The following is a 20,966-nucleotide window of genomic DNA, read 5'->3' as shown; positions in this document are numbered from 1 at the left end:
ATCTCTTGATTACCTTTTGTTGTGAACTATCTCCATTTAAATAAAACTGAAATTAATTAGGTACTTCAGTTTCTCTTTTCTTCCCCAAAACATAACAGGTTGGATAATCTTTCTCTTGTAATTGTAAATACAAAGATGCTGAATTATTTTGTGGAAAATAATTCAACATCCTCATGCATAGAAAAGCCTGTATTACTTTGAAGAACCCATCATGAAACGTCAGGTGTACATGAAGACTTAATGGCTAAGTGGAAGTCAAATATTGCAATTATTTTGAGTGAATGACCAGCTGACGTAATCAATCCAAAGTATAGGTACTGATGTCTCTGTTTCACCTCATCAGTTTTCTTCTGGTATTAATGTGACTGAAGAGTAAATATTCCATGATCTTGTCCTGGTGTGTTTCTGTGTCGGATTCAGTTGTGACCCAGTTGGAACCAGTCAAGTTAAACATCGGTTAAGTCTTAAAGTTTCTTGTGCGTAATTTGTCTAGAGCAACTAAAGTAGCAAAACTAAAACTTTAAAGCTGAATAGATTAGTTTAAAGTTTTAGTTTTGCTGCTCTAGTTGCTTTAGACAAATTACGCACAAGAAACTTTAGCTGAATAGATGAGTTGTAAAGTAAAGAACTCTGAGAGCTGGGATGAACAATTTTCATTTCAACACTGGTCCTTCCAGTGTGTGTGGTGTGGAGGGGGCGTTCTCACTCCTAGTGCTCTCATGGAGTTTTCACGAGGAACTTGGTGCTGTGTGACTAATGTGTCAGGGATGACTGCCTTGTTAGTCCCCCAGCTGTTTGAAATGTGTCCCTGCCTCATCCTTCATGTGGTTCTTGGATCTGTTGAATCACAACTTCTCAGATATTCCTGGTTAACTCCAGCATCTTGGACTGTGCAGGTCTATTGACTATCTACAGAAAACCTTAGATGGCCACGAGATTGCACTCTACACAGTCTTTACATACTGTATATATAGGCAAGTTTATTTGTGTAATGCTTTGCATACTCTAGAAAATCAGAGCTTTATAGAAGCAGAGATGGAAAAAAACATCAAAGACCAACAGTCTAAAAATAATAGAACATGCAGTAATGATGTTGTCACAATAATGAAATTACTTTCGAAAGATAAACAAATATTGAACCAAATGTTAATGTCTTTCTGCTTTGGGTTTCTGTTTTCTGACTGAAAAAAATATGTTGATTATTTTCATCTCAACCACCTGGCTTTAATCACAAAGTGCCATCTGGATACATCTGCTGCTTGTAGTTCTTGATAATTTTCCAAGAAGATTTTAATATCTTTCTGAAAAATAATTTGCTGCATTAAATAACAAACTTCTCCAAATGTATGACTGACAAAGATGGCCTGAATACCTTTTGCTCACATAATTGGATATATAGTATTTATGGCAGTCCAGTTATTTCTGATACTGTTAATGTAAGTTAACAATACCAGCAAAATTTACACATATAGTGTGACAGTACAAGGCAAAGATTGAAGCAGCAGTTGGTCAGTCAGTCAGTTCACACTGAATAGAGACTTCATCTGTTCCTCCAGTGACAGTCACGTGTGATGGATATTTTGACGTGCAGTTTCAGATGAATACAGTAACATGCTGGTGTGTGATGGGTTTGCATAAAGCAGTGAATGCTTTTGGTCAGCATCCACGGGGATCACAACACTGAGCTCACACTGTGGAAAATCCTCTTTCACAAATCCGCCACTAAGGTTGTGAGTTGTAAGACATGTCCTGCTTGATTCTGCAATCCCAGCTATATGATCTGAAGCTCACACTCCATAAGGCTAGGTTACCTATGGACGCATAGTAAATTGAAATTTAGGTTCAGGTTGGGCTTTCAAGTGAGGTCTGATTTTTTTTTTTTTTTCTTCTTTTTTTCTGTTTTTAAAGCCTGTAAATGAGGATCTAAGTGAATGGAAGAATTTTCAATCTGCAGAATTTTTGGGGCAAAGCAGACTTTCTTATGTTTGTGGGTACCAAAGAAAGACAGGAGGTTGTTGATTCCAGGCTATGTGTCTTTTTTTTTTTTTGTCTAAGATGCACAATTTAGTGGTTAAAGTGATCCAGTTTCACTGGTGTGCAAAACCATGTCTTCAGATATGTACTCTCAGAATTATGTCTGTGGAAAGAAAATCTTGAACACTAAACATTAACCAAGCACCACTGGACTTTAGACGTCCTTCTGAGCTTCCATAATAACTTTTACCTGAACAATTTATTTTTTTGAGACAAAACAATGACTCAACTTTATAAAAATAATTTTCTCCCTTACATTCACAGTTGCTTTTTAAGCAGCTATATGCACTATATTACCAAAGGTATATTTCCTTATATTATGTGAATTCATTGAATTCAGGTGGTATAATTGTGTCCACATATATAAATCCTGTACTAGTGCAGGAGAAATCAATAACTTTCTGCAGAAACAACAGACTTCCAAACTTAATGTGGCTTTCAGATTAGATAAAGAACAGTATGTAGAGAGCTTCATGGAAAGTGTTGTAATGGTCAAAGTGGTGCATCCTTAACTCTTGCCTGGGACAATCAGGGAAAACAAAGTGCTGTAGGTAGGTAAAATGTATTCACCCTTTTGTATGTATCGCCTGTTATAATTTTTTCCCAATCTATGATCAACCACTTCTTTACAACATTAAAAACGCAAATCAAACAGTCCTCGGGTGTTTTGAAAGGTGCCGTCAAATAAAATATATTATTTTTATATTAGAGCCAATGCTTCATTTGTGGACAGCAATTTGCGTTTCTCATGCAGTGTACCATGTTTGTATGTAGTGGCAAAAAGATGACTTGTCAGGACTCTAACATGAGTTCTGATTGGCCGAAGACATGAGACCCAATACCCACCATGGAAAAGACTGTTAAAGGCTAAAATCAAGGTAACAAGGAGGGAAGTGAGCCAACTATCAGAGCTCCACAAGGGTGCAATGAAAAGACCAATACCCAGAAAATATAGGCATATGCCCATACCTGAAGCACTTGAAACTGCCAAACAGAGGCTCCAAGCCTTGGCCAGCCGCCTAAAGAAAAACACAAGGGAGAATGAAGCCAAAAGGATTAACCGGCTCTTCTCCACTCAACCAGCGAAGGTGTACTCTAAATGGCAGAGTAATAACAACAGAGCAGACCCACCAAGGCTGGAGACGGAACAATACTGGAAAGGCATATGGGAAAGGGAGGCGTCCCAATACAGCAATGCACAGTGGCTGCTCTGTCTACGAGAGGAGCATAGCAACCTCCCTGAGCAAGCCTCGGTAACCATCACTGTGACAGATGTCCAAGAAATAGTCTCAGGTATGAAAAACTGGATAGCACCAGGGCCTGACAAGATCCATGCCTACTGGCTAAAGAAACTCACTGCTCTCAATGAGCGACTGGCAGCCCAAATGAACCAGCTACTACCATTCAGGGACTCACCCTGAATGGTTAACTGAAGGGTGGACAATCCTAATCCAGAAGGACCCATCAAAGGGTCCAGTCCCACCCAACTACCGACCAATAACTCTCCACAACCTGGAAGCTCATGTCAGGCATCATAGCGGCCAAGATAAGCAAACACATGGATAAACACATGAGCACGGCACAGAAGGGTATCGGTATAAATAGCAGAGGAGCCAAACACCAATTCTTCGTAGACCACACAGTTGCCCGAGACTGCAAAACCCGACACACCAACCTGTGCATGGCTTGGATTGATTACAAGAAGGCCTCTGACTCAATGCCACATACTTGGATCATTGAATGCTTAGAGATGTATAACATCAACAGGACTCTGAGAGCCTTCATTGCAAACTTGATGAGGCTGTGGAAAACCACCCTTGTAGCTAACTGCAAACCACTTGCACAAGTGTCCATCAAATGTGGGATATACCAAGGAGATGCTCTGTCCCCGCTACTGTCCCCGTGTTCTCACTAAAACCAGGAAGATAGAGCACGTAACACCAGTTTTAAAGTCCCTCCACTGGCTCTCTGTAGATCAAAGAATAGATTTTTAAAATACTGTTGTTAGTTTAAAAATCACTGAACGGTTTTGCACCAAAATACATCAAAGATCTGCTGTTGTTGTATCAACCTTCCAGACCTCTCAGATCTTCTGGTTCTGGACTGCTTTGCATCCCCAGAACCAAGAGAGGAGAAGCAGCTTTCAGCATCTATGCACCAAAAATTTGGAACAAACTACCAGAAAACTGTAAAACAGCGGAAACCCTGACTTCCTTTAAATCGCAACTAAAAACACACCTGTTTAGAATTGTATTTGAAATTTAATATGTAACAATGTATTGTTTATTCCATGATGCATGACTTTATGTTTTTGTGTTTATGATGTAAAGCACTTTGAAATGCCTTGCTGCTGAAATGTGCTATACAAATAAAATTTTATTTGTTTTTGATTTACTGTTCTGCATAGGCCTGAACCCCCTCAGCCAAATTATCAACAAGACTGGTTACGGATACCGACTCAAAAATGGGGCCAACATCAGGCACCTTCTCTACATGGAGGACATCAAGCTGTACGCCAAGAGTGAGCGAGACATCGACTCACTGATCCACTCCACCAGGATCTACAGCATGGACATTTGGTTGATAGATCCATAGATACATCAGGGACAAAGCCTCAACAGACAATGTGCTCAATGTCTCAGCCAACAGGGAACGGAGGTTGAGGTGCCAGAGATACCATCATGGAGGACAAGCCCCTACATGGGCTGTACCACCAGCAAATAACCGAAGTGGCTGATATCAGTAAATCCTACCAATAGCTGGAAAAAACTGGACTCAAGGACAGCACAAAGGCCCTCATCCTGGCAGCCCAGGAACAGGCCCTAAACACCAGAGCAATAGAGGCCCAGATCTACCACACCAGACAAGATCTAAGGTGTAGGTTGTGCAAGGAGGCCCCTGAGACAGTCCAGCACATAACAGCAGGGTGCAAGATACTGGCAGGGAAAGCATACATGGAACGACATAACCAAGTGGCAGGTATAATGTACAGAAACATCTGTGCAGAATATGGACTGGAAACCCCGAGATCAAAGGGGTGAAACACCCCCCAAAGGTGGTAGAGAATGCCAGAGCTAAGATCCTGTGGGACTTCCAGATCCAGACAGACAAAATGGTAAGGGTGAACCAACCAGACATTGTCGTAGTGGATAAACAACAGAGGAAAGACGTTGTGGTAGATGTAGCAATACCAAGTGATTGCAACATCAGGAAAAAAGAGCACGAGAAACTGGAGAAATACCAGGGCCTCAGGGAGGAACTGGAGAGGGCCTGGAAGGTGAAGACCACAGTGGTGCCGTGGTCATCGGGGCCCTCGGGGCAGTAACCCCCAAACTGGAGCAATGGCTACAACAGATCCCAGGAACAACATCAGACATCTCAGTCCAGAAATGTGCAGTCCTTGGCACAGCCAAGATACTGCAGGACCCTCAAGCTCCCAGGCCTCTGGTAGAGGACCCGAGCTCAGAGGATAAGAACTATCCACAGTGGGTGAGAAGGGAATTTTTATATATTTATATATAAAAATTTTATATATATATATATACCAATGTTCATATATAAATGAATGTAAGATGGAAAATGCTATCTTGCAGTGCTTGATCATTCCCTGGAATTCTTATCAATTTGATTCTTCATATCTTGGTTCAGCCAAAAAATTTTTGATTACATAGGTATTACTAATGGTTTTAGTGGAACACATAATTACACAGCTGCAAATGTAAAAGCCGTGTTTCTAGCCACAACACAGAGCAGATGGGCTCAAGCTGGTCATCCTCCTCTGCAGTGGCAGATGGGAAGCATCCTTCCCATGAAGTGCAGATGGAATTTAATTTTGAATCTCAGTGATTACCAATCAGCATTGGATGAATGCTGACTGGTATCCAATTCATTCTGGGTTCCTGACTATGTAGGGTGGGTGGGCTCAACATCCTTTTTTCAACAGGGTCCAATACCATTTTTCTGAAGTGTTGAAGAGGTGAATCTGAGGACGCACTGTGTTGTTATTGGTGCTTGGCTCGGTTCTAAAAGCAACAGTGAAGGACAGTGAAACAAGCCTCCAGACTTTTCCCACATGACAAAAGTGAAGACATTTCCTCAGGATTTATGTAACCTCCACATCTTTCTTCCATTTGATTCTTTTGTCAGCTAATGCTCCCATCAGAATAATCCTCCTTTGTGTTCCAGGACCAGCTCCTAAAAGACAAGTGTGTTTTCATATAGGAGCTCTTCATCCATAAGCTAAGCATATTTTATACTTCAGTGACTTAGTCTCAAAATTGTGTCGGAGTAGACATTATTAGTTTAGTTTAATGTCTTTGTTTGCCTTGCTTAATTTGTCTGCATCACTTAGCATCCTGATGAACATTCCAGGAACACCTCCATGGCTGTCATCCTCTCAGCACAACACTAAGACTACTCCGGTTGAATCTGAGGCCAGTGTTTTCTCTATATATCTAGATAAGACCATCTTTATTATTAAGTCATGTTTTACACACTGCTGTATTATTCTGACAATTATACAAGAGTATATGTCTTCAACAAGACAGACCGATACAGCGCCCGTTTCACTGCAGACGCTGTGCCAATCCATCTCCCAGTCTCCTGCTCCATTTTTCCCCTCATTGGTGAAGAAGATCCCGAGATACTTAAACTCCTCCACTTCGGGTAGGCCGTCTTCCCCCAACCAGAAAAGGCACTCTACCCTTTTCCAGATTAAGACCATGGCCTCAGATTTATAGTCACTGGTCCTCATCCTGGCTTCTTCACTCTCAGCTGCAAACTACTCCAGCGAAAGCTGTAGATCATGAGCTGATGTAGCCAATCGGACCACATCATCCGCAAAAAAACAGAGATGTGATCCTAGGGCCACCAAAATGGATCCCCACAGCCTAGAAATTTTGCCCATAAAAGTAGTGAACAGAATTGGTGACAAACGACAGCCTTGGCACAGTCCAACTCTCACTGGAAACGGGCCCAACTTACTTCTGGCAATGCATACTGCTGCACTGGTCCTTATCCGTTTGACCTGCTGGCACCGGTCATACCTAACAACTTGTATCAAAGGGGTGTTTTCATATGGGTTCCATGCTCCTGGAACAACCCCCACAAAGCTTTCTAAGGGTCACATGTGAATCTCATCCAACCCGGGGGCCCTACCACAGAGGAGCTCTGTAACCACCTTGGCAACCTCATCTCCAGAGATTGGAGAGCCCAACCTTTTTATCCATGTAAATTAAGTTGCTCAAAGCAGAGCTGTAATGCTTCATTTTTAGCAATTTATAAATATGAAACATTTTGCACATGGAATATTGCTTTTTTTATTGCAGTTACGCTGAGATAAGTCAATAACCTACAGTGTGGAATCAACTTCAGTCAGAACTCAAGATGTTGAAAATAATTTAATTGGACTTATTTCGAGTGATTCTTAAAGATGGGCAACAAGAGTCTATGAAACAGTGTCACTGCTTTTAACTTGTTTTATTGTTTTATACTTGTGAATATGTATTAATTGGTTTTATTTTGTATTGCAAACTTCTGCCCAGGTCCCTGTTGAAAATGAGATCCAGATCTCAACAGGGTTTTCCTGGTTAAATAAAGGAAAAACAATTTTAAAAAATAAAATTAAAAAAATTCTTGAATGGCTTTTGATTGAGGAAAATTGTACCAATATAGTGGCTGTCTTAAAGGTATCACAACAAACTGTATACAGATTAAGACTCAAGCTTTTGTGATATTTGCGAGTAAGTGACAGTTTCAGAAATTTCATACCTTTCTGATCCTTCAATAACTGCAAAAGCATTTCCTGTTCATCAGGAACAAGTGGATTCAAATCTATAATTGGATTTATGCACACTACTTTTGGTCTCTTCTGTTCCCAGGATTATCAGTGAAGTTGAGATTATCTTGTGCTAGAAGGGGAAAAAGAATATATTGGATCTCTTGATGTGCAGTCACTGGGAGGAATTTCTTAGGGGGCCATGAAGGTTTACAAGTTCTGAGTGTTTGTTGAAAGTGGAAAGCATGTGGAAACTTATGAACTCTGTGGCTCCTTGGTAAACATCAATGTCTGGATTTAGACACTCCCCATAGCCTAGCTGCTGTTCCACTCAGTGGGTAGTGGCAGTCATCTCTACTTTTCGTACTACATCATATTTGAACATAGTTATGCACCACAATATCATTATAAATGTTTCCCAACAGCTCTACTGATTTGTCTTCTGGACTGAATGTTTGCTTCCATATCCAACAAATTAAGAAATGTTTCTATGGTGGCAGTCCATGATCAAAATACAGAAGACACAAAGTTAAAGATTTTAAAGGCCACCCAGTTAGCCAAAGGGTAAATATTAACAAAAGAAAACAGTGGTGTCGTTGTCTCTGGGAGGTCAGCAAACTAGAGTGGTTGCTGAGAAGAAAAAAAAACAGTACAACTAGGGTTTTATTTAGCTTTTCCCTTTTTGCAGATTGATTGTCATATGAAAAATAGCAGACAGCAGTATGCACTACTCAGGACCTTTAAACCTGCTGCTGAAAGCAAAGTTGAATTCAACCTAAAGATGCAGATAATCTTTAGGTTGATCACTGATAAGCTGTAATCATCAGTGTACTCACTTCATTTTGTCTTTCATCCTCCTGTATTAAAAAAAAACCCATGTACCCATGTTGTTCTTGCATACTTGATTTTTTTTGGCCACATGATTTCACAGTGAATTTTCATTTCCCTTATGACACACACAAAATAATCTGGTTTGTAATTTTTCCATATTTGTTCAGACTGAGTATGGGTCAGATCATTAATGGTTACAGTCAGTGGCAGTGGAAGTATGTAGCAGAGTTATTTTGACTAATTGTAGTAAGTTGGGTATACTCGGTATAAGGAATGTTTACACATTTCTTTAGGCTTTAATGATGAGATTACACTATCCTGTAACCAGCAGGATTTTTAGTAGAATAATGTGATCCTTGTTCTCAAACATAAATTATTTTGACTGGGGTTAGAGCTGCATAAAAATATCAGGCTACCTCACACTGGTTTGGTGCAAAGGTATCAGCAGTGTTGTTGTTCAACACTGCTGATGTCTGTTTGAGACCCTCTCGCAAACAGAGAGGAAAAGCCTCTCTGATACCTCCTGGTGAGTCAAGTCCGCTTGAAGCTATTGTGCTCTTTCGTTTGAATGGTCAATATACAATATACACTGTACAGATGCTATGGGAGTCTAACTTCTGCTCTGTATTGTGTTCCAGCCCGGACTGGGGTGGTGATGGCTGAGTTTGGGCATCGGTATGAGCAACAGTATGCTGTAGCTCTTTTCAACAAAGTTCGCTTTGACACAGAGGGAGGAGGCGGCCCACAGCCACAGCTACTACAGCGCAAGGTAAGGGACTCACTCTCGCCCCTACACACAGTTATCTTACGCTCTGTAAATATTGAGTCAGTTCATGGAGGGCAAATCTGAAAGGCACTCTCAAAGGTTAGTCATTGCAACTTGCATTCCTGTGCATGCAAAGCAAATACAAAAAAGTTGTCTTTTTTAAAGAAGGCAATTAAAAGCAGTAGAGTATAAGCCTATCAAACAGTAGAGTTCATAATAAACTTCTAATAAAGCGGCCAATGACTGAATATGGTTCACAAGTTACTCAACATTTTGTTGCTAGGTAACCAAAGAGAGCAAGTTAGTTGATGCAACTCATCCACTTTAGCTGGTCATGAGATGGTTATCAGCTGTAGTGGTCTCAGACTCCAGGCATTAAGGGCTGATCTGCTGCAACTTCTTGATGTTGCAACATCAATTTAATTCAATTGTGCAGGGCAAGGTGTGATACTCTGGCCCTCAAGGAATGCAGTTTGAGACGTGCAGTTCTGGATCAAAATTTATAGAATATACCAGAGGTGCCCAAAGTCGATCCCCGAGGCCGGCATCCTGTATGTTTTAATTCCCTCCTTGGTTTAACGCACCTGAAAACAATGATGGCTCATTACAGGCCGAAGAAGAACATTGACCTGCTAAAAACTAAAACATGCAGGATTCCGGCCCTCGAGGACCAACTTTGGGCATCCCTGGAATATACAAATGAATGTATTTTTTCTATTGATGTTGATTATGTATCTATTATGATATATTGTTATTGATCTATTTGCCCAGCCTTACCATTGTGGGCTCCTGGGTCATTAATAGAAGCATACCAATAATTTTCTTTGTGTATAATCTGTCTGAATTCTGAGAGTATCATCTATTACCGACACCTACTGATATGTTTGTTCCTTCAAACATACACTCATTTTGATGAGAATCTAATATGTCCAGCTAACTTTACTTCTTTAGTTGTCTGTGATTATGTAGTCTAAATCTGCGATCGATCCTCAATCCTAGTCATGAAACAGTCTATTAGTAGACACAAATTCTAAAAAGATTTGAGGTTCACTCTATTAAACTGGTGTAGTCTGTTCCCAATTTTATTCTACTTTATCCTAATAGTAAAGAAAAAAGAACTATAAATAACTAAAATTGGTTTACATTTTATGTAGATTTATTTTTAAATACTGGATGAAGGCATATTATTTGGTTCTCCTTCAGTTTTTAGTTAAAACATGTCATTTCTCACAGAACCCTCTGGAGAACAAATCCATTTTCTCTGGATCAATCTTCCAGTGCTTGGAAGAGAACAAGAAATGGAGAAATCGCTTCCTCTTTGTCCCTGACACCTACAATATCAGCTACTATGACGACAAAGCCGTAAGCAAGACTGACTGGACAGCTTAAGATGATGCCGACTGGCTTCACCGAAGCATTAACACACCTCCTGCCTTTTTCACCTTCCAGTCTCACGATAAACACCTCCCTCCCAAAGGAACCATTAACTGTGCTGGTTACAAAGTGCTGAACTCTATGGAGCAGTACATGGACCTAATCAGCAGCAGTCTGCCTGGTGAGTACTGCATTGGTGACCGAGACACCATTCCTGGATGCCTCGGTCAGCTGAAGCTGTTGGATTTTCCCTGAGGACAGTGGAGCACAGTGCTGTTCTGTTGTGATGTCACTATGTAATGTTCAGTGTGTTGCTTTTTGCGTCTCGTACATTATTTCAGGTGTGAAAGCTAAGGTGGGAAGCTCTCCCTTCCTGAAGTTTCCTTCCCAGTTTCCTCTAATGCTGTGGCATCCTTATGGCCGACACTACTTCTTCTGTGTGGAGACGGAGAAAGAGCAGAAGAAGTGGCATGCTGTCCTTCAGGACTGTATTAGACATGCAAACGATGGTAAGAGCTGCCAGTTAACTATCAATAGAGACCGCTGGATTAAAGACATAAACTGATAACTGAGTTATACAAATATTACTGTCCAATCCATTTTATTATGAGGTAGTTTTTTTTTTCCAACTAGAGAATTAGTGGAAGCAGCACACTGTTGTCTGTGCCAAATCTTAAATGAGTTAAATGATGAAATTAGAGTCAGAAATACTTTGACACATAAACTGCAGTAGTCTACCTTCCAGGCCTACAATGTTCTAGTTTTCAGTGTACCCACCTCTCACCCAATGAGTGCTACAGAACCGATCAGTAATTTGCTGTTTAACTAGCAAACAAACAAGAAAAAAGAAACTGAAAATTTAAATTGTTTGATAAACTGAGCAGAGCTTCCCCAACATGTGCAAACCAGCTTCAGCAGGAACAGCCTCAGAAATCATGTTCTGCTTCAGCTTATCAGTCTCTCCGATCACCAAGAGACTGATGAGGTTAAACAGGTGATGGGATTGTGTCATTGTTAATGTAGATTTGCAGAAAGTGATTTATGTACACCACTTTCATGTTTCCACCTCAACATTTTAATGAAGTTCATATCTAAACTTTGACTGGGCCAGAGCAACAGCTTGGTTCTTTTCATTTTCAGGCTTTTATTCCAGATTTACTGAAATGTTTGAGGTTATTGTTGTATTAATGACCCAGTTATAGTCACAGTTCAACTTTTTTTACAGAGAACAAGCCCAGATCATCTGCCTCCAATCAGCATAGTGTGTTTGTGCAGATGACCATTGTTTTAGCCAAATGCTGCACTATTTTCTTTGGCCAAACATTTCTACATTAGTCTCATTTTTCCAAAGCATACTAATTAAAAAGTATTTTTGTTTGATCAGATGCAGCACTAGAAGCCTAATTTGCATGACCATATTCTGAGAGAAGGTTTGTACTATATACTTGTTCAGTATTTTTCTAACTGTCTTGTCATGAACAAGAACATGCTTTTAGTTTTTTTTTCCTTTCTATTGTGAGTTTCTGAACAATGTGTGGGCTAATCCCTGGAAAAATGTAAATTTTTTGAGATTTTTTTCCTTCTGTAGCCAACTGTTCCAACTTTAGACAGAAACTTTTCAGATTGGTGCAGAGCAACAATTCCCTTTGATAGCACACACCTCATTTAAAATAAACTACCAAATGTTCTGCATTCATGGAAGAGAATGGACTGGCTTTATATAGTGCTTTTTGTTCCTCCTTCCTGTTAATGTACCTTATGATGTAAAACGCTTTGCGCAGTCCATTTACCTTCAACATATTCACTGCTTTGTAGCTCCAAAAAGTCTATTCACTGCTTTCACCACTTGTTCTACATATTATCTTTTTTCCAAATCTGTGGTCAAGAGATGTTTACCACATTCAGGATTCTTTTCTGTGATTCAGAAATTAAAGCTGAAATGAATCCTGAAACCAGTAGTAGTGTCTCAGTCAGCCAGGAACTTGTCATTTACAATAAGTCAGTTACAGTAAACATATTTATAAAGTGAAATGCTTTACAAATAGGCAAACGTCCTATGAGACACAAACACTGAGTGAACTGAGTGAAACAAAATCACTTTAATCACATGTGTGGGTGTTCAAAACTAAAAACCCATATTGATAGGAGTGGCTCACAGCCTTCCAATGTCAGTCTACCATGAGAGCTGTCTGGCTCTCTTATTGAGCAATGTTTGCTCTGTTTACTTCTCCTACTGCTGGAGGCAAACTGTTGAAATACAGCAACTTCCCTAGCAGTGGTGAACTCATCGTCTTTAAACAGTGGTTTTCATTTCTGTTTATTTGACACAAAAACATGGGATGTGCTGATGTCGTTGCAGCTGCTTGTGTTGAGTAGATAGAGGTGATTGCTCATTCCTTAGTGTGTAATATAATAGCAAATGCCACAACAGTTCTCTTGTCCTTGCCTATTGTGCTCTCATATGGTACTATGCTATGTGAGCTGGTTTTTATATTCAGGCCCTTGACAACATCTAGTTGTATCTCCTTTAACTGTTTTTTTTATTTTTTTATTGCCATACCCACTCCATCCACTCACCGGCCATTTTATTATGTGCACTTGTCTACCTGAGTATTGTTGCTGATCATGTCCATCCCTTTATGACCACAGTGTACCCATCTTCTGATAGCACCTTATCCTTCTGAAAATAGCCATGTCATAAAGCGCCAATCATCTCAGACTGGTTTCTTGAACACGTCAATGAGTTCACTATACTTGAATGGCCTTCGCTGTCACCAAATATCAATCCAATAGAGCACCTTTGGGATGTGGTGGAATGGAAGATTTACAGTCAACAAATCTGCAACAACTATGATGTCAATTCAACGGAGTCTGTTCAATATGGACCAGATTCTCTTGAATGTTCCAGTATCTGGCACCTCAACACTGAACTACTAACATGCCCAAATAAATTTACACTTCCTTCAGTTATATAACCTGTAACATGAACATGCCCATAATGCATGATGGATAAACCGTAAGAGCTCAGAGGGGAGTACAGCTTCAAACAAATTCCACTGGCTCGGTCTCTTGTTGGGTGTCTCCAGAATACTTATTGGATTACCTTGGAGGAGATTTTTTAAATTCCCTGCCTACTCTGACAATTCAATACCATACTTTATCCTTTTACTTTATCAGATGGTTGGGTTGCTAATTCCTACAGTGACTCTTTAACTTATTTTGCTTTTTCTCATGTTACAACCACAAACATTAGACAGATGCCTAAGATAACTCTGGAAGACCTGCAGATCTCCACAACCTGTTAGTCATGCACTACTGTGTAAAAACACAATAGTATCCATGAGAATGACATTATTAAAAGGAAGCCATAGTCATCCTGTCTGCAGTTGTTGTGAACCGTTCATATGAAGCACAAAAAAGTTTCTATGGTCAGATGAACATTTAGACCAAATTGCAAAATACTTCCATCACCATGAACATATTATCCTCATGGTAAAAACATGGTGCTGGCAGCATCATGTGATGGGGATGCTTTTTCTAATTAGTTGGTAGAGGTTTGCCCCTCCATCCCCTAAATGTGGTTGTATAAAGTTTTGGCTGTGAAGGTGGATGCAGTTGCAACTGCTCACCATGTTGCATCCGTGACATTTGAAAACAAGGTATATTTCTTGTTCCACTTCACATATGCACTTTTTTGTATTGCTCTATCAAATTGTCAGTAATTAATTCCAACAATCCTTTTGTGGTTTGTGGTTGTAAATATGAAAAATCTTCAGGGGTTCTCATACTTTTTTAAGACATTTTACTTTTCCCTATTCAGATCATCTCTGAATGATCTGAATATTCAGAATATTTATTGAGCAGGTCTTGTGACCTATTGAGTAGGTCTTCTGACCTACTCAATAAATTGGAATATCATTAAAAAATTTCATTAATTTCTTGAAGTGTATCACGTAGTGAAACACAAAGATTGATTACACATAGATGGTTGTTTGAAAGCCTTCATTTATGATAATTATGATTTTCCACTAATGAAAACATGACATATAAAAACTGAATAATACATCAGATCAATAAAAAAAAATCATACTTAATACAGAAATAGATAAAAAGTTGTCTTAAAGGTTGTCTAATTTCATTAGTTTTAATCTGTTAAATGAGCCTCATTGGAACGCATATTCAAATGACTATGTGAGGGCAGCACTTTATCTGACACACCTCTCTATATGTGTATACAACGTTCTTGGTAACTGTGCTGTTTTTTATGTAGCTGTATTATTTCTGTAATGTATACATCTGTAAAGTTCACTCCCTAATGCCTATGGTGGTGATTGGCAAAGAAGCCATAAGGAATGTTGACATTAGTGTTTTAGGCATGACATGTTGCTGGATGACATGAGCTCAGACTCTATCCATTGGCTCACCTCAGCTCACCAAACTGATTCTTAGCAGAGGGTTGTCAGTGACACACCATGTCATTACAAACCCACAACACTCAGTAACTACACTCCAATAATTTAGTATGCCACTTTTTGGCTGCAACCTTTTATTACAACATGCTGATCTTATGAAGGTGTAACAAAGCTGATAATTTCCTTTCATAATAAAACCACCATCACAGAGGTTTATTGTATGAACCATTAACAAAAGATGCTTATGTTTTCTTCACATTTAGAATAAGGTCATTTTATTACATTGAGGCAACTATAAGACACATTAATTAAACAACAAACTGTGTTTATAAAGTCATGTTTGAATACATTGTCAGAGTCAATATTCTGTTCCTCCTGATAGGGTATTGGACCTTTGTTCCTATAAAAATGAAGGGGTGGGACTGCTTCCATGTCACTCCCACCCTCGATGTGAGAACTTACTTTTAAAGGATGGCTCAACTTGTTTGAACACCTTAATGGATTAAATCTTGGTTGGCTGTAGTACACTCTGCGGATATTACAGAGATATGGCATCTAAGAGAGCACAAATATCAGCCAGTCAGTAAACTAATATTCCTGAGTTACATATTTGAAAAAACCCTTCCAACAGTCCAATAGAACTGGAACAAGGAGAGAGTGAATGTCTTCTTTAATTCAACCAATCCAACATTAGTTTGAAATATCTGACAAGTGTTCAATCAATTGCCTGTCTGTAAGCATGGCAGATGAACATCTGAAGGGTGATTTTTTTTTTATTTATTTATTTTTTTATTTTTTATTTTTTTTTAACTGATTCTTTAGTTTTATGTAAGTGACTTGTCTCAAGCAGGTTTCTCCTGGACACCTGCTCGATCTGCTTGTTTGTGTTTCATTTTTGTCAGTGGTTCATGTAAATAAAGATCAAATCATATGAACAGTGAGGGCTTGTTCTACACAAGCCTTTTCAAGGAGCTATGCCACTTCTTAATCAAGATATTGTGCTGTTTTCAGTTCTTTAGTCTGTTGTGACTTTGTGAGTCCTGTCAGTAGTTTAGTTGTTAGGTCTCTGAGCTAAGATCATTGCTCTGAACGACTGTATTGAGTAATAAAGCTACACAGCTTCTTTGACATCCATTTTTGTTGTTGTTTTTTTTTTCTTGATTGTGGAGTTTGACAACTGCAAACAATGTAACTTTTTTCAGGTGTTTGCAATGTACAAATGACAAAAAAGTAATTTAAATAATTAAATGACACTAATATCGCAGTCATTTCCTAATTGAATACTGAATTGTCCTTGTCAATCAATTACTTCAATTGTTTCCTTTCTCTTGATGCATCCTGTTGACAGCTTTATTGTTTTCAACAGTTGTTTGAACTTGAAATGCTGGGACTGTTGCCATTATTATTTCATTGAGTTATTGTAAAAAATGTAAAGTGAAAAGATCACTGCCTTGCATGAACAAGGAAAGGAACACAAAAATACATCAAAGGTCGTGAATGTTCAGTTAGAAACTGAATCTGTGGGAAAGGTAGCTACACGACATGGTGGGAAATGGAAAAAGTTTAGCAGGATACTTAGCAGGCAGGTGGTTATGATTTGCAGTTAGTCACAAGTTTTCAGTCAGACTTGGTGGCAGAAGTGGCTGCAGTTTTATTTTCTGCAGTAAGTTGCATGCTAACTGCTGAAGGCCTCCAGCTTCCTCAAACCTCAAAATGTACTAGAAGTACACCACTACTAACCTAGAGACACCACAAAAGACTGCTTTATTTAGCAGTGGTATGTTGAATATAAAACCTGTAAAGAATAGATGTGATGCTTTGCATGGGGAAATTTTTCTGCCATAATTTGAAAGTTCAGTTTGAAAGCAGGTCTTCACGTCTTTATTCTCAAAACTTGTAATGCTTTGTTCTCAAAATGTCTGCTCTCTTTCAAATAGTCACAATCAGTGAAGACATTGTGCTTTCTCAAACCTTCCTCCTCAAGTTCAAAACTTGTCTTTGCTTGGAGCAGACCTCTCTGCTCGCTTGCGAATCATTCTCTGGTCGGATGGAACAAAAATGTACCGCCTCAGCCAAAAGAATGAAAGTGTTGTAATGGGTGCGTTTGTTTCCTTCAACTGGGTGTTCCTGTGTGGCTATTATCCTTTAGGGGTTGGACAACTTCATATTTTTAAGGTTGACCACAACTTGATAAAAGTCGAGTTGAAGTCGATTAGTAACGGTAATGTCATAGAGACAACTTGGAGCCTGACTCAGCAGCGGTTCCCTACGAGATGAACCGACTTGCAGATGGCGGTAGAGATCGCCTATTTCTAATCCTCAGAATGTAACCTGAACTTTGTTTCCAGATGTTGTTAAACATCTGGAAACATATATATATATATATATATATATATATATATATATATATATATATATATATATATATATATATATATATATATATATATATATATATATATATATATATATATAATATTGTTTATTTTACAGAAGAACCTAATTTGCTGTGGTGGTTGAATAATTGTAGATACCGCTTTCTCACGTTTCCCACATTCAGTCATGTCTCAATGCGATCCTAATGCCAAAAACTGCAATGACTAATATTTTTTTTAGTTCCTTTCTTGCTGCCAAAAGAAGAGTTCACACACACCAAGCTGCTAAACACTGTTCATTTTCTGTTTTTAGGTTTGTCTGAGGAACATGAAGTCCAAACGGCAGCTTTTACTGACACAGTCCGACTTTACCGCCAGGCTCAAGGGCACTTTGGCACCTGGGAGATGATGTGTGGTGTACCATCACAGGTAAAACCTACTGAAAGTATGACCACATTTCTGCCACATACCAGTGACTCACCATGTGTGTTTTGAGTTGGGGCTGAGAGTATTTGGTTTGGATCTCATGGTAAATATGAAAGCTTTTGTTTATTGGAATTGTAATAGCTGAACACAGGTAAAACTACAGGTTGATTCTCCACATTAAAACACAAATCTAGACAGTTCATCAATCAAACTGTTAAAAATGGAGAATTCAACTACAGTAGTTATCTTTATATGACAGCTGAATTATGTGCTAGTATTACACTGGGACATCTTTCGGCTGTGAGCTGCTTTTTAAGATATTGTGAGTCTGAAGCATCTCCAGAGGAGCTTCTTATATTCTTTGGATGGACATCAAAATCAGAAATAATAATGGAATTCGAAGATTTGTTTTGTATTGTTCTAGTTGCATACATTAGAGAAACTGCATTGTGACTCTTGCAATATTTTAGCTTCTTTTTCTGCTGCTGTTTTAACTACTGAAAAAATAAAAGTCAACGTTTTGTGCTTCATAACAATCTGTTTTGATATGCTAGGTGAGAATTAAAGGGTGAAAAAAATTTAGCAGCTTGTCAGAGTAAAAGCAGCCAATGGAAGTAATAAGGAAACAGTAGTCTGTTCATTCCCTGGCCTCTTGCAGGTGGCAGCATTTTTGCCAGTGCACAGCTATTCTACCATGATACTTCAGTTTCTGAATCTTGGTGAGCACAGTCTGGCTCAACTACAGGAGCCAGACTGTTCTCAACTAAAGGATTCCTTGCAGATCTTGTCTAACCTGGTGATGGAGACCCTCCTGCCTGAACTGCGGGAGCTCATCTCCCCTCGCCTCAAAGGAAAACTGCATGAGAGGCAGAGGAACTGGATGCTGGTGAGAAACACTTGTCTTCAGCTTTGGCTTTAACAAACAATACTCATAGCTTTAATTATGTTTTATGTCTTTTATACTCCTATTTTTCCAAAATGAGAAATATTATAAATTTAAACTCTTTGATCTGTTACTCTTTCTTTTGCTCTACTCCTTTGTCATGTTTTCCTGATCAGTATTAGATCTGTTGTATTTTATAGAAATGATTCTTAAAAACTACAAAGATACTTCTTGCAAGAGCAGGTTGGACCCTGCTTACCCTAGTTTCAACTAACCTAGGATGTCTGAAACATTCCTCAGAACGTCTTGTCTCTTATTCATAATACAAATCCCTCATTCTACCACACCCAAAAGGTGCTCTATTGGATTGAGATCTGGTGACTGGAGGCCATTATGGGACAGTTGATTCATTGCCATGCTCAGGAAAGCCAGTTTCATATTGTTTGAGGTTTGTAACCAGGTGTATTATCTTGCTGGAAGTGGGTATCACTGTATCCATAAAGGATGGGCATGGTCAGCTGAATGGGTCTTTGAAAAAATATTTAGTTGGAACAAATTTTAGCCACATGTGCATAATGTGCATTTCCCACATAAACTGTGGATTTAATCAGCTTTTTTATTAAAAGGCCCAGGAGTGTTTTTTTTTTTTTTTTTTTTTTTTTTTGTTTTGTTTTTTTACCCCTTGGCCTTCAGAGGATACAGGGCCACAGCCACACACTGGGTGAACCTACAGGGGGACAGAGAGACCAAATGGAAGAAGTGTGAACGGAAGCATTTCAGGGCAGAAGAAACTGCCAATGATGTGGTCCAATCGGTACATGAAAGTATGCATCCCTCAAGCCAACCAGGGTGAACCAGTCGGGAGACTGTCTGAAGCACATCCCTGATGCTCAACATGTGGAAAGGGACAGCCTTCAAAAACACATTCAGACCTCTCAGGTCCAAAATCAGGCAGAGTCCGCCAGCCTTTTTGGGACTAAAAATACTTTGTGTAAAAGTTTGGTTTTTGTCCTCTCCGAGGATTTTTGCTGGCTCTAGTGGCCCTTTTTTTTTGTTTGTTTGTTTTGTTTTTTTTTAAAGCAGGCTGACTGGAAATAGGGGATGGAGAGAGAGGGGAAGACATGCGGCAAATGTCGCCAGTCCGGAAGTCGAACCTGCGACGGCTGCGTCGAGGACTAAGGCCTCCATATGTGGTTTGTGCTAACTCCCTATGCCACCACAGCACGCCCCCAAAAGTATTTTTTACCCATAAAATACCCTCAGGGAGTCAGCAGGCAATATAGTACCCTTGGACAGCAAGGTGTCTAGCTCGTGGCTCAGAGTCTGAGCTTTCACCTGGATGCGTATTACTGTCATCCTGACTTGACCATGAATGGGAGGGGAGCCTCTGAGGCCATAGCTTAATAGTTTGGCTGGCACGTTCAAACTACGTTCAAAATCCGTAAAACAACCATTTTGCAGGGACAAGGGCAGAACAGAATTATTAGAGCAGGCCACATCTGTCAATGACTCCCTTTGATGATTGGGCTCCAAACAAGAGGGACACAGATCATGACCATCTTCCAACAGGAAAAGGGTCAAACAAGCTTTTCAGCATGACACGTCCACCATGTCAGGCTCACAAGACTAAGTCAGTTTGAGGAGAAATCTGACATCAACAAGATGTTTTCATCTGGCTGGTGCTCACTTGGTATTCTTTGACTTGTCTCTGTAAATCACAGATGGTTTTGTGTGAAACTTCCAGAAGTTTTAGCAAGTCTGGAACTACTCAGGCCATCGTGGTGGGTACCAAATCCTGCCATGCTCAATATTACTTGAGTTACATTTCTCCGCCATCCTGATGCATAGTCTGAACATCAAATCAACACCACATCAAGATGCATAAATGCCTTCAGTTGACTGGCTAGACATTTTCCAGGTGCATCTCCCAGAGTTGCCAGTGATTGTAACTTTTAGTCATTGTATATTTGTCTAACTGCAGTTTGTGCATTTGTTCAGAAAAACTTACTATTACAGGGGATCTTGGCCTGATTTAGGCCAATTTAAAACCAGTATCGCTGTTACAGGAGTGTAGTCCTTCAGCTGTAGG

General features: G+C 39.4%; 1 protein-coding gene across 3 annotated transcripts in view; it reads left to right on the top strand.

The window, feature by feature from the left end:
• Positions 1-20,966, top strand: part of niban2b (niban apoptosis regulator 2b) — a 40,111-nt gene that overhangs the window by 10,420 nt on the left and 8,725 nt on the right. The window contains exons 1-7 of one of the 3 annotated variants that reach the window (XM_055020501.1): positions 6,221-6,467; positions 9,280-9,410; positions 10,641-10,769; positions 10,857-10,962; positions 11,123-11,290; positions 17,882-17,997; positions 18,776-18,880. In XM_055020501.1, the coding sequence (XP_054876476.1) occupies positions 9,297-9,410; positions 10,641-10,769; positions 10,857-10,962; positions 11,123-11,290; positions 17,882-17,997; positions 18,776-18,880 (738 nt within the window). In that variant the 5' untranslated portion in view covers positions 6,221-6,467; positions 9,280-9,296. Of the gene's footprint in view, positions 1-6,220; positions 6,468-6,493; positions 6,700-9,279; positions 9,411-10,640; positions 10,770-10,856; positions 10,963-11,122; positions 11,291-17,881; positions 17,998-18,775; positions 18,881-20,966 lie in introns of those variants that run through there. The other 2 variants (XM_055020498.1, XM_055020500.1) reach the window with 2 other exon arrangements.

This window comes from Poeciliopsis prolifica, unplaced genomic scaffold (assembly GCF_027474105.1).
Source record: "Poeciliopsis prolifica strain line A6 unplaced genomic scaffold, Auburn_PproV2 SCAFFOLD068, whole genome shotgun sequence".
NCBI classification, from domain to species: Eukaryota; Metazoa; Chordata; class Actinopteri; order Cyprinodontiformes; family Poeciliidae; genus Poeciliopsis; species Poeciliopsis prolifica.
The sequence above is the reverse complement of the archived record's forward strand: the minus strand, read 5'-3'. Positions and strand labels throughout refer to the sequence as shown.